The sequence below is a fragment of the Cinclus cinclus genome, chromosome 10 (assembly GCF_963662255.1).
Source record: "Cinclus cinclus chromosome 10, bCinCin1.1, whole genome shotgun sequence".
NCBI lineage: Eukaryota > Metazoa > Chordata > Aves > Passeriformes > Cinclidae > Cinclus > Cinclus cinclus.
The window spans coordinates 5,779,837-5,792,095 of record NC_085055.1 but is presented as its reverse complement, the minus strand read 5'-3'; the positions used below and the strand labels follow the sequence as shown (position 1 = coordinate 5,792,095).

General features: G+C 37.9%; 1 protein-coding gene across 1 annotated transcript in view; it reads right to left on the bottom strand.

The window, feature by feature from the left end:
- Positions 1-9,046, bottom strand: part of NAALADL2 (N-acetylated alpha-linked acidic dipeptidase like 2) — a 222,386-nt gene extending 213,340 nt beyond the window's left edge. The window contains exon 1 of the mRNA XM_062499175.1: positions 8,550-9,046. Coding sequence (XP_062355159.1) covers positions 8,550-9,043 — 494 coding nt within the window. The 5' untranslated portion in view covers positions 9,044-9,046. The remainder of the gene's footprint in view (positions 1-8,549) is intronic.
- Positions 9,047-12,259: the final 3,213 nt, after the last annotated feature.

Here is a 12,259-nt window from a genome sequence, read left to right as displayed (position 1 = left end):
AAAAAAAACAAAACAACAAGGAAGGAGAAAATTCCATCTCACTGGAAAATTACAGCCTTTTCAGCCTTGAAGAAATACTCATAAACAAAGCAGAGTATGAGTTGGTATTTTAACTTGGGCAGGAACATATGTAAATTTGTGGCAACTGGATATGTCCAAAGGAAACATCAGCTTCCATGAAGGATGAGAAAGGAAACACTAGTTAATATGAAGGATGAGACTTGAAAATGTATATTTAAAGAGTACTCATTACTGAGACAGAGAAATCAGACAGAAGTCTGAATACAAACGGGACGCATTATTTAACTTCTTGTCCACAAACAGTACTCTAGAAACTCAAATAGCCAACTTGCTTAATTTTGAAAAGTCTTATACTCCATGAGTTCCAATATTACCAGGGAAAGCCCCAACTTCTCAATGAAATCTCTATTTGTTTCATTCCAGAAACTCATCAGCTTTCAAAGAGAATTGAACTGAGAATAGAAGCCCCTTAACAGAAGACTACCACAGAACAGCACCATTAAAATTGATTATTATTCAGACAATATCAATTTCATTATCCCTGATCAATCCTGAGCAATGTTCCCCAGAAACCTTCAGTTACAAATGCGGGATGAACATTAACTTAATACAGCACAACAAACTGCAGTTAGCTAAATTCAGCATCAGTCTAACTTATCAGGCTCCCAGCAAATAGCTGTCACAGGTGCTGATGGTAGGGAACTGCATGCCGAAGCACCACCAGGAAGGGCTGAGAAAACCCCTTTCCTTTAGGGCTTTGTTAATTTGATTTATGTGTACAGGCAGGAAACTAATTGTTTATTGTTGCAGTGCCTACCATGGAACTGCAGATTCCACTGAAAGGCTGGATCTCAGGAGTACCCATGGACTTCAGTTTTACACCGTGCTGATGAGAGACACATCCTAAACAGGAACCTGCCAGCACTTGGTGCTTTAGAAATCTTAGGGACTCTTTGCAATGCTCTCTGCCATGGTCTCCTCTGAGGAAAAACCCACGAAAATCTCTGAGCGCGCTGTAATGCTGGGAAGTTCAGGGCAGAGACAGGAGAAACTCCTGCAGTTGTCCAGGCAATTAGGAGACAGTCCATGGGTCACTAATTAAATTGTTAAGGGGGTTTGTTCTGCAAGGGTTGTTCTTCACTATCATGATAAGCACGTCCCGGGGACCACCAGTCAAAATTGCTGATCCTCCTTGTATTGAGTTGCAAGGACTAGACAGTGAAAAACAGCTTTGTCCCATTTCCTCACCCTATGGTATTTATCAAATGGAAGCACATGGCCTACAATGAAAACTGGCTATCATCTCAGCAAGCTGTGTGGTTTGTTTTTTGTTGTTGTTTTTTTTTTTTTCTTCAGGTTCTTTCTGTTAGGAAAAATGTGGTATGGTTAAATCTATAAAAATTATAGATGGCAACATAAATAACTCTGTAGCTTCTAAATACTGCCTTTTAGCCATCATTAGTGTCAGAGTTGCTCAGAAATCTCCAGTCAAGTATTTCTGTTTTTCAGGTAAAGTAAAGTACACAGCATATCACTCACCAAAAGTTTCTTAAAATGGATGGATTTTTAAAATCCACAGATGTTTCACCATCCATTCCAGTTTGTCCCTGAAACAGAAATGATCCCTTGAAAACCTGAGCTTTTCAAACAGCACCTGACACTTACAGGCAAAAGGGAGAGCAGGATGTCCTGGGGCAGCCCAGCTGACAGAAGGATTCAAGGCATCATCCTACATCCCTGTGTTACCCCAAACAGGCAGGAATGTGGAATGCCAGACCTTTAAAAAGCAAATTACTCCCTCAGCCACGCTGGCACAGCTCATTTCGTCATCTATTAGGGAAAGCAGCACTTGTCACCATTCAGAATTGCTGTTCTAATTGGGACTAAATTGCCCCACACTTTAAGCAGTGATGGTAAAGAAGCAGACAGCTAATGGCCATGGAAATTGGTCCTCTCTCTAAACCCTAACCACACTCCTCTTATGAGGACTGTGAGGTAATTGCAGCAAGGTAATCTTTAACTTTAAAATAAGTAAGATTATGCAATTTAAAAATAAGTGATCAGAGCAAAATTAATTTACACTTTATAGTCTATCAAAAACCGGTGTCACTTTTTCATGGAAAACATGAGGCTATACAGCAGCAAGACTAAAGCCATTCATCCAGGCTGTGACAGATAGTAAATCTATCAGGGGACTTATTACTTATCATGCTGATATGGCATAATATAGTTTATTGATTCTAATTCATTAACATATCACACTTACCGCTTAGAAAATCAAACATGCATTGCTTAGGAAAATTATTTTAAGGCCACAATTAATTTACAAAGGATACTGTTATGATACAAAAAACAGATTTTGCTGTAAATGATTTCCCAAATCAAACATCTAAAAAAAAAATCAATATATTTTTAAGATTACTGTTAAAAAAAAAATGAAAACTGAAAAGAAAAATTGTTCTCAGTGAAACCAATGGTGAACTTGAAACATGTCCTTTCAATGTAAGTAAACTATAACCTAAGACATTCCTGAACAAAAAAAAGGAATATTATAAGCATATGCTGCAGCTGACCCTAACACGATCAAACTTACACGTCCTTCTCATGCATTGTATCAATATACTGCACCCTTTTTTCATCTAAAGAAAAAGAAACAAAATAATAAAAAAAGAATGAAACCAAGGAAAATAATAAAACAGACAAACCTTTCTATTAACAACTCTGAAGTACAGATATAACCTATTTTTTTGGTTTTAAAAGAAATCATATTTGACATAAGTGGCTATCTGAAGCCTAAATTTATCAAGTCTCTGTTCCACAGATAGTACTTGGGTCACACAGGGCATCTTTCTTCCACAAAAGACACTTCCCCATGGTCCCAGAGCCATTCTTCAGTGGGGAGGTGGCAGGGGGATAAGTGGGAACCTTCCCTTGTTTGATATTACTCTTATCTCCTCTCAAAAGGGGCTTTGTACTTATAAATACACATTCAAAATTATCATGTGAATGAAGAGAATCCCAAGTGATTCTGCAATGGGAAAGAAATAGAACTAGGGAGCTCACTCAGCTCCTGGTTACCTGGGAATAGACCAGCATCCATTTCCAAAGATGAGGCAGGCCTGGCTTCAGACCCAGCATAAACAGATTTCATACCTGCATTTTTGATAGCAACACAAAAAATACCTGGAACTGATGTCCAGGAGGAAACAGGATGAGTTCCCACCGAGATCTGCTTTTTTGAGCTGTTGGTGTGATGAAAACCAGGATTTGTGTACAGGGGACAAATCCGATGATGAGTGAAGTGAGCAGGGACCTAGGCCAGCACACTGCTCCCAGCAGCCATGGAGAGGTCAGGTGTAGCTATTAATTAACAGTAGCTGTTAACAGGAGTAGGCACTCAATGGATCCCTAGCCAGGGAAGCAGTCACCAGAGCACTCCTTTCCTCACACCCTTCCTGAGCAGGCTCTGCTCCTGCTCATTCCTCATTCCTGAGACAAAGGCAATTTACCAAGCACCAGCCTGCAAATTTCACTCAGTCCAAGTCTCCAAAACTCCAATTTTCCAAGAAGTTCCAGGGTGTCTTTGCTCCTTGGGTATGTATTTCACAGGCTTTACCTGGGAAAAAGGTCTGAAGCCCCAAGGTTTTAACAGGACTGATTACAACTGATCAGGGAACAAGAAACACTTAGATATGGAAGCATCTCCCTTCACTTTGAGAAAAAGAACAAGAAGAAGTCCTTTTCTCACTGAACTGACACTTTTGCTCCTTGGCCACGACACGAAGGAGAGCAGCTGCTGCCAAAGCCCTTTGAAGAATTAGACTTAAGTTATGGATAGCAGCAGGCACCAGTGACAAATCAATTCTTGCCAGAGATGGATTTGGGAGATTCTGCAGGTGATATTACCAGCTGGAACAAGGAACAGATACACCTATAAAGGACAGTTAGTTCCAACTGGATGTATTGTGAAGGGATTTAAACCTCCCTATTGCTCGAGGAGGGAAAAAAATGATAGTGAAGGAAAAGTGAGTGAGAATAGACAGGATGAAAAGCAGAGCTTCTCTGTAGACTGGCTGGAGAGCAAAGCAGATTATTCTCTCTGTGCCCCCATCCCACTTCTAGTCATGGGAAGATGTATTAAAAGAACCTGTGGATCTGATAATAACCAAGACGTACAGTTTTGGAAAGTAATTATTGAGTAAAGCTCAATAAGGCTGCAAGAATTTAAAAAAAAAAGAGCAAATAGCTAATCTGATAAATAATGCACAGCCAGTTATCACTGACATCAACACAACTGCTTGTTTCTTTTATTCTTACTATTCAACACTTGTTTATCCATTTAATTTACAGAGGCCAACCCCAAAATTACAACCTCCTAAAAAATTATGATAGCCTCACATTTTCCAAATAAAATAGGACTGTTTCATTTCTTTTGGTTTTGGAGCAATAAAATTGAAACAACTTTATATACATCATACAGAGTGAGAAAGAAAAAACAGCTGAATTTTCAAAAGCACTTAGCTGATAGTAGAAATCTGAGTGTCATTTTTAAAAGCAGCTTTAACAACTCAGATCTCATTAAAAATTATGCACATTTTCATTACAAATTGACTTTGTAGAATCCAGCAGCACACTGCTTACTGAAACTGGCAATGGGCATTTCTGTATTTTTGAAAGTCTGCCTCTTACAACCTTCAGCATTTATTATAAGCTGTAGAGACTTCCACATCTAAATGCATTAATTCCATTTGGAGAGCAGGGTCCTTCCCAGCGTAATGATGGTTTAGGAGCTGCAGACATTGCTCGGGGAGTGCAGCCCAAGGCACAGGTCACTCCTCTCCAGCCATGCCCTCCAAAAAAGCTCCAGGAACTCAACCCACCTGCCCAGGACATAAACTGCCTTCTTCCTATCCATTTTACCACCTTTATCCATCTCTTTAGCCTGGTAAGTTCTGCTGGTTACAGATGTAAACCTAAGCAGTGCCCAAAGTATTCCGTGTTTCAACTTCTACCTCTTTTGGATGTGGGATTTATGCCCTTTTCATACTCATCCTGAAGACATTCTGGAGACAAGTTACACCTAAAATGAGCTTAAATTTTGTCATATATCTTCCAGAAGAAAACCATGAAAGTTATATTCATGGCACAAACAGATATAATTACTGGATTCCCACCAGCCCCATGATGCTTGCAGAATCATGAGTGATTTTACCAGATCTGAAACTGCTTGTACTGTGGAGCAGATTGTTTCTCTTTAAAAATGTATATCTGAACAAATGTAGTATTCACACTCCTGAATTGTTTAATTTACTGACTGAATACTATTAACAATATTGGTCTCTTTTTTTTTTTTTTCTTTTTTTTTTTTTCTTTTTGTCCCAGTTTAAAATGCAGTGTGAAGAAAAACTCATTTTTCTTGTGGCAATTACTTTTCCCCTTCAGGAACCTCTGACAACTTGTCTTGAAACCTCTGAAACATTTGGAATGAACTGATTTCTACCTTTTATTGTCAACAATGGAAGCACCTCCCTACAGGGGGTGGGGAGAGCTGTTCAAAAAGGCCCACAGAGATAATGTTGACTTAGGCTGTACCATTGATTAAGCAACCTGGCCAAGACCAATAATTACAACTGTGCTAAATTGCACAGAAATTCTGTAGCATTCCTATGTTACAGGAAACAAGGTGCAAAGTTGAAGGAATAAAAGCCAACACACTGAGTTTTCTTACCTAATGATGTCTACTATGTCTGCTGGGAAAAACAAAAACAAAAAAAAAAAAACCCAAACAAACAAACAAACAAAAAACCAAACAAACAAAAAAACAAACAAACAAAAAAAAAAAAACACACAAAAAAAAACCACACAAAAAAAATCACTAAAAACCCCAAAACCTTAACATGAAGCTGGAGTGACATAGACATCCAGGATGGGACTGACAAAAGAGGAGCCCAGCCAGGAGCATCCAGTGGAGAAGCCACACAGAACACCTGAATATCCCAATTCAGAAACCCATGAACACATGCTGCAGGTATCCTACACCATCACAAAATTGTTTAGGTTGGAAAACACCTCTAAGATTGAGTCCAGCCATTAAGCCAGCACTGCTGAGGGACAAGGTGGCTAAACCATGTCCCTAAATGCCACATCTGCACATCCTTTAAATCCCTCCGGGCATGGGGACTCAACCACTTCTGTTCCTAACGGGGATTGGAAGACAAACTTCATTCAATTCACACAGAATCCAGTCCAAACCCAAACAAAACCAACACAAGTTCCCTGGAGCACTTCTGCCACCTCTTTAGAAGTGCAAAAGGTCAAATCCTCAAAGCTTCATCTGACAACAAGCAGATTTCACCAAACAGAAAACTCCCACCCCAGACCTTCAAGAACAGTAAGGTGAAGTCTGCTCCAGCACCATGATTGGCACCTCTGTGTCTCTTAAATAGGTTGGGTTTTTTCCTCCTAATTCCTTTACAGGACTGTTAGCAAACTCCCATACCATCTGAGCCTGATCTAAGGAGTAAACAGCAAAAAATTAAATTAATGTCATGCTCAGTAACATTTAGAAATTGCAAGCTAAGCAGCTGCCACTTATTCCTAGTAACTCAAGGTACTTTACTGAAGGAAGTTTTCCAATAACATATATTGATTTTGTCACTTTTGGGCCCTTTTTTTTTTTTTCCTTAACCCAAGCAACATATGTTGCATGTTCTATACTCTTAGCCTTACACACACCCAGGTTTCATTGCAGTCACTCTGACTCCTGCCAAACAGATGTTGAGGGAAACCAACTGAACACAATATGGGATAAAAGCTGCCTCAAACCAAAATGCAGGGTTAGGAAAAACCTTGCAGGTAACACAGTATACTAAAAGCATTAATTATATATTTATATAGAGAATAGATAGGTAGCTGAACTAACATTCAACTGCTTTTACTGAAATCATGCCACTAAATCAAAAAAGAAACCAAAAAAAAATAGTTTTTGTAGGATGGCAACTACCAAAGTTAAGCTTCTAAGTACTTACATAATTCATTTTACTAAAATCCAATTTTACTAAAATCCTAATAGCTAGGTGAAATCATTTGACAAGTGATGAAGGGTTTGAAAATGGATGATTTTAAACCACCCTTTGAAATAATAGAATGGCAAGTGATTCCCAGGCCCCAAGCACAAAGTACTGAAGTATTATTCTGAGTCTGACAGACATGTCAGCAATTTGCTGTAATTTGTGTAATACCCAATCTTTGGGCTTAATTTACCAATACTTTGGTTGTGACGAAGCCTAATGACAGAATTCAGTTCAATTTAGTCTCTGAAAGACAAAGAAGTTACCTTTTTACATTAAAAATCCGTATTTTTCATGACCTGTAACTCTTGCCATTATGAAAATAATTAACTTGTATGAAATAGAATCAGTTCAGTACAGGAAAAGTGACATGAAACCCTTTATATTTACTTTTTCTCTTGAATTTAGTAACAGTGTTGGCTCAAAACAACGTATTACCCACTACAGGATTTAAGACTTGGCTTAGCAAATATAATAAAAGACAAATATTGTTACAACCCCCTTGGCTTACTTTTGATATATTTCTGATCTACTCAGTAACACCTCTTTGGATGGCCATGACAACAATCTTTTCTAACTTCAGGTGTGTGAATTCTGCTGCTTCTAAACTGATACTGATCAAAAAATCTGCAATGCATTACCTTTAATGTGGAAAAGGACCTCTGCATTCCAGAAGCCAAAAATAAACTCTCCCCTCCCCATATCAAAGTAACTTTCAAAAGTTGGCAGGAAAACCTATTTTCTTCCACACTCACTGCTACAGAAAAGTGATTACACTCTGATAGAAACATATTATATAGACTGTCAAGGCAATGAAAGGATTCCACATGAAAAAAAAAGAATAAAATCAAACCTAGTCAAACCCAGGTATTTTACAAAAATTTACATTAATAAAAAAACAGGTGATAAAGAATAAAAAATAAACAAATCAGCATTTTTCAGAGTGCAGAGCTCAATTTTTCCATCCTAAAAACCCACACAGAAAAAAAGATTTAATTTACCATGTAGAGAAAAAACATCAGTTAGAGATCACTGTTTTTGCCAGAAATTAAACGGGGATTTTTTTAAAGCACCAAGTATTACAAAACATCATATCAACCTTGCTTTTCAATAGTGTTATTTGGCAGTCAGCTGGATCTAGGACAGCTGTTCTATTGTCTATATTTCAATTCAATTTGAATTATCTGTGTCTTTCAATTCATTTACATTAAAGATAATTATATATTTAGCAATAGCACATTATTAAAGCAAAACCTATTGTGATTAGCACAAATTTGCATCATTAAAAAATGAATTTTGTATACGCTGAGGAACATCTCCCAAACGTCATGATAAAACCGAACATAAAAAAAAGGTGAAGGTTTGTAAATAAGATTTCACATTTTAAAAAAATCAGATGAAGACTTAACAGTGGCACCTGAGAGCATTTAGACAAAAAAACCCTGCCAAGGTACGTACCTGTAAATCCGTCGAATATTTTCAGCTTTGATTTCCTGGAGAATTTCATGGTAGATATGAGGATTATTTGGTTCTTGAGATGTTGGAGGAGAAGGGCATTTCTTGCGTGCATAATATCCTATCACAATTCCAAAAATAAATAAAATCAAAGCAGTGCAAAATACTTTCAGTACCCGAAGAAAGCTGCAGCGGTTGCTCTTTGGTGCCTGTCTCGTGTAGTGGGAGACGTAGTCGGGGTCTTCCTGAAGCCTCTGGAATCTTCCCTTTGGAGAAGAGGAAGGCTGGGTGGGCTCCAGGTCGAGGTCAGGGCTCTGTGAGTTCCCCAGGTGGTGCTGGGCTGCACTGTCCAGTCGGAAATGGTCAAAGCCAGGCTCCTCCAGCTCCTTCTCCATGTCCCACTCCAGTTCCAGCGCTGTGGCTTGGAGCTCATCGTTGTCGAGGTATGGAGAGTGCCCCTGTGCTCTCTGGTCTGCATTCACTTTGTGATAGGCCATCCTTTTATCTATTAAAATAAAATTTAAAACCTAAATGTTTGTTTCTATACGCACACATAAACAATTTATTTATTCTTTGTAAACCTGAAAGAACAAAACAGACAATAAGCCCAAAACTTGGGTTCTCAGTATTTCATTCTCCCCATTTCCATTGTCCTGTCTTTATTAGGACCAGCAGTCCCATGAACATCATCATGGGAAATATACTATAAGAATATGAATTAAAGGAGTTTGAAAGTGCCAATGGCAAACCACTGAAATTATCCAATTATTTTGTCAGTCCTCGAGATAATATTTAAAAAATTGAGCGAAGGCTCAGAGTTTCCAAAACAATTATTTGTTACCTGAAAGTAATTTTAAAGCTTAACAACTGTGTGCAACAATTTCATTTCACACACCCTACAAAATAATGCTGCTAAAATAAAGTTGAAAAGCAGGAAATAATATGAATTGCCTGATCTGATTCTAAGCACAAGGAAATGATAAATTAAAAAAGAAACTTCAGGGTGACACTGTACTTACATATCAATAAAAGGTTTCCATTTAGATGGAGCATTCTATTATTTATAGGCATTTTAAATGCATAGTTCTTGAATGACTGATGAATTTACTTAGAAATTGTCCCAGCCGTTTTGCTCCACTTATTTTTCTCATTTTAGCGAATCAAAAGCACTGCCAGGTAAGTATTTGTAACAAAATCATTCTTTTAATAGCAAGGTGCAACCGTGGCACTTCTAGATATTTCTGTGGAAGTTGAAGCCCTCTAATGGGAACTCTGACCTCCAATACAAACATTCAAAGTCAATTTTCAACAAATCATTTTTGACAGACTGCAACAACAGGGTGCCTTTTCCCCACACTCTGACAATAGCCATTCCAACACATAAGCATCTGTAATTTAGGGCTTTTCAAACATCAGACTCACTTCTCAATTAGAATAAAATTAAGATAAAGACATGAAACCTCTCACAGTGATGAGCACTAGACTGACACCTACAACACTACATTACCACTCCATTTTTATGTTTTAAGGCATTTTCCGCTCTCCAAGACTCACCTCCAAATAACATTACCACATAACAGAGGAACCCACTGTAAAGGCAAAGTGGAATTCAGCTTTTTGAAGCTCTCTGAAGAGAGCAAGCTGCTTGCAAGCTCCAATATAATGAAACAGCCTATTGTCCCCTGAAAGGCTATCTGCCTCTATACAATACCAATTTACAGTTCCTATTTTCCCCCTACAGCCATATAAATATCCCTCACCTATAACTGTCAGACAGCCTGGGAGCAGCCGAGGGAGCCCACACCTTCCAAGTCACCATTCCACTCCCTTTAAAAACCAATTCTCCCACTGCAATCCAAACTCTTCCAGAGTTTAGACGGAGCTGAACTAAAGCCTGTTAAATTAGTGTGATAGCTTGCATTATTTATTTAAATAACGACTGCAAATTTAGTCTTTCAATTCCAGTGGAGCCCACAAATGGCTGCAAAGTCAGACTGCTGCAAAGCTGCTGTGGCTGCCCTCTGTGGACTTTGTTATCCCAGCCCTCAGGTTTGTAAAGGATCCCTCTGTCTCTCCATCCAGGTTGTTCAAAAAGATATTTAATAATGCCAGCCCCAAAAAAATGATGCCTGCCGCACTGAGCTTCCTGCCAAGCACCAAATGGACATCAAACCATGTATAAATATTCTCTGGAAAATTGAGATAACTCATTTTCAAACTATTTATCTACCCTTTCACTCCACCTCCTCTTCTGTTAGTGGAGGCATTAATTTGCAAACCATCAGTGACAGAGATCACTGCTAGGTAATATCAACTACCCAAATACCTCATCTTTCCAGCTCCACTTCCTATTGCTTTTTATTAAAGACTAGTGTTTTGTCCTTTAAAGCAAAGCAAATCATCACTGCATTTCATAAACTCATAATTTTGGCTCTAGAATTCCTGAAGTCATTTAACAACCTCTTTTAGCCAAATAAGTAAACCCTTGGCAGATTACTACAGCACTAGGCATAAACCAGAATTAAGGCTGTTTTTCAGATGCAGTTTCATGACAAATATTAATTTTGCTGAGCTTATAAATGCTGACCATTGCCTGTCTGTGGTCGTTAAGTTTTCCTGATATTGATGGTATTTTTAAAAGTGTGTTATTGTTCAATGGAGCATATTAATAAAGATTATTTAAATCTACATATAAATGAATAATAAAAATTAATATAACATTTCTTGAAATGCTTATTAATGGTTATTATGCAGATGATTAGTAACCCCATTCCACAGTTTAGCATCTCAGCAATTCCATTCAACACCAAAACCAGTTTCCTCACTTCAGGAGAAAAAAAGAAAAACAAACAACAAACAAACAAACAAACCCAAAACCAACAACAAACAAGCAAGTGTCTAAATGATCTGAAATAAAAATCAATATTCAATCCAGTTTTATATTTGAGACCAGTCTTTGAAGTATGGGATCTTATTATCAACACATGTCCTTAGTTAAAGAATGCAAGAGGAGCTGCAGTTGTTACCTTCACTTTTTCCACTAATATTTCTAAGCTCATTGTTTCAGTCTAAGGACACAGCACAACTTACCCTGAAGTATCTGAGATCACTGCATTTAACCATTCCAAAAGTTATTTTACAAAGGGGTCTCTTGGTTCTCAAGGCACAGATCATTTTTGCCATGCGATCTGTATCACCTGTTCTATTTAGCATTTGGTATTTAGTTGGTAAAGGAAGTAGGCGTGACTTCAACATTATGGATTAAATGTAGTTTTGGCTTGGTATTGGGAAGAAGAAAGAAAACACTACATATTCACACTAATAGTGAATTGGGGGGAAAAAAAAGACAATAGAAATACAGAAAAAAACTGAAGTAAAAAAAAAAAAAAAAGCACTACAATACTCTAGTTCAGTCTTCCCTATAACACAGACCATAAAACGAACATATTTTTTGAAAGACGTTTTTGAAAACTTCAGGAGATAGAAAATTCACCCCATCTGCCAGCAAGCTGTTTCAACATTTAATTGTTGTTAAATACATGTTTTATTATAAAGATAAAAGAGCAACTGCAAAATGCCAGAAGTCTGAATATGCACCAAGTGAGCTTTACAGCCACTCTACAGGGACAGCAAAGGGGATCATAAACTCTGGGGTACTGGACAGAGCCAAGCTGATGACCAATAAAGCTGATGTACATTTCTATACTTCCACT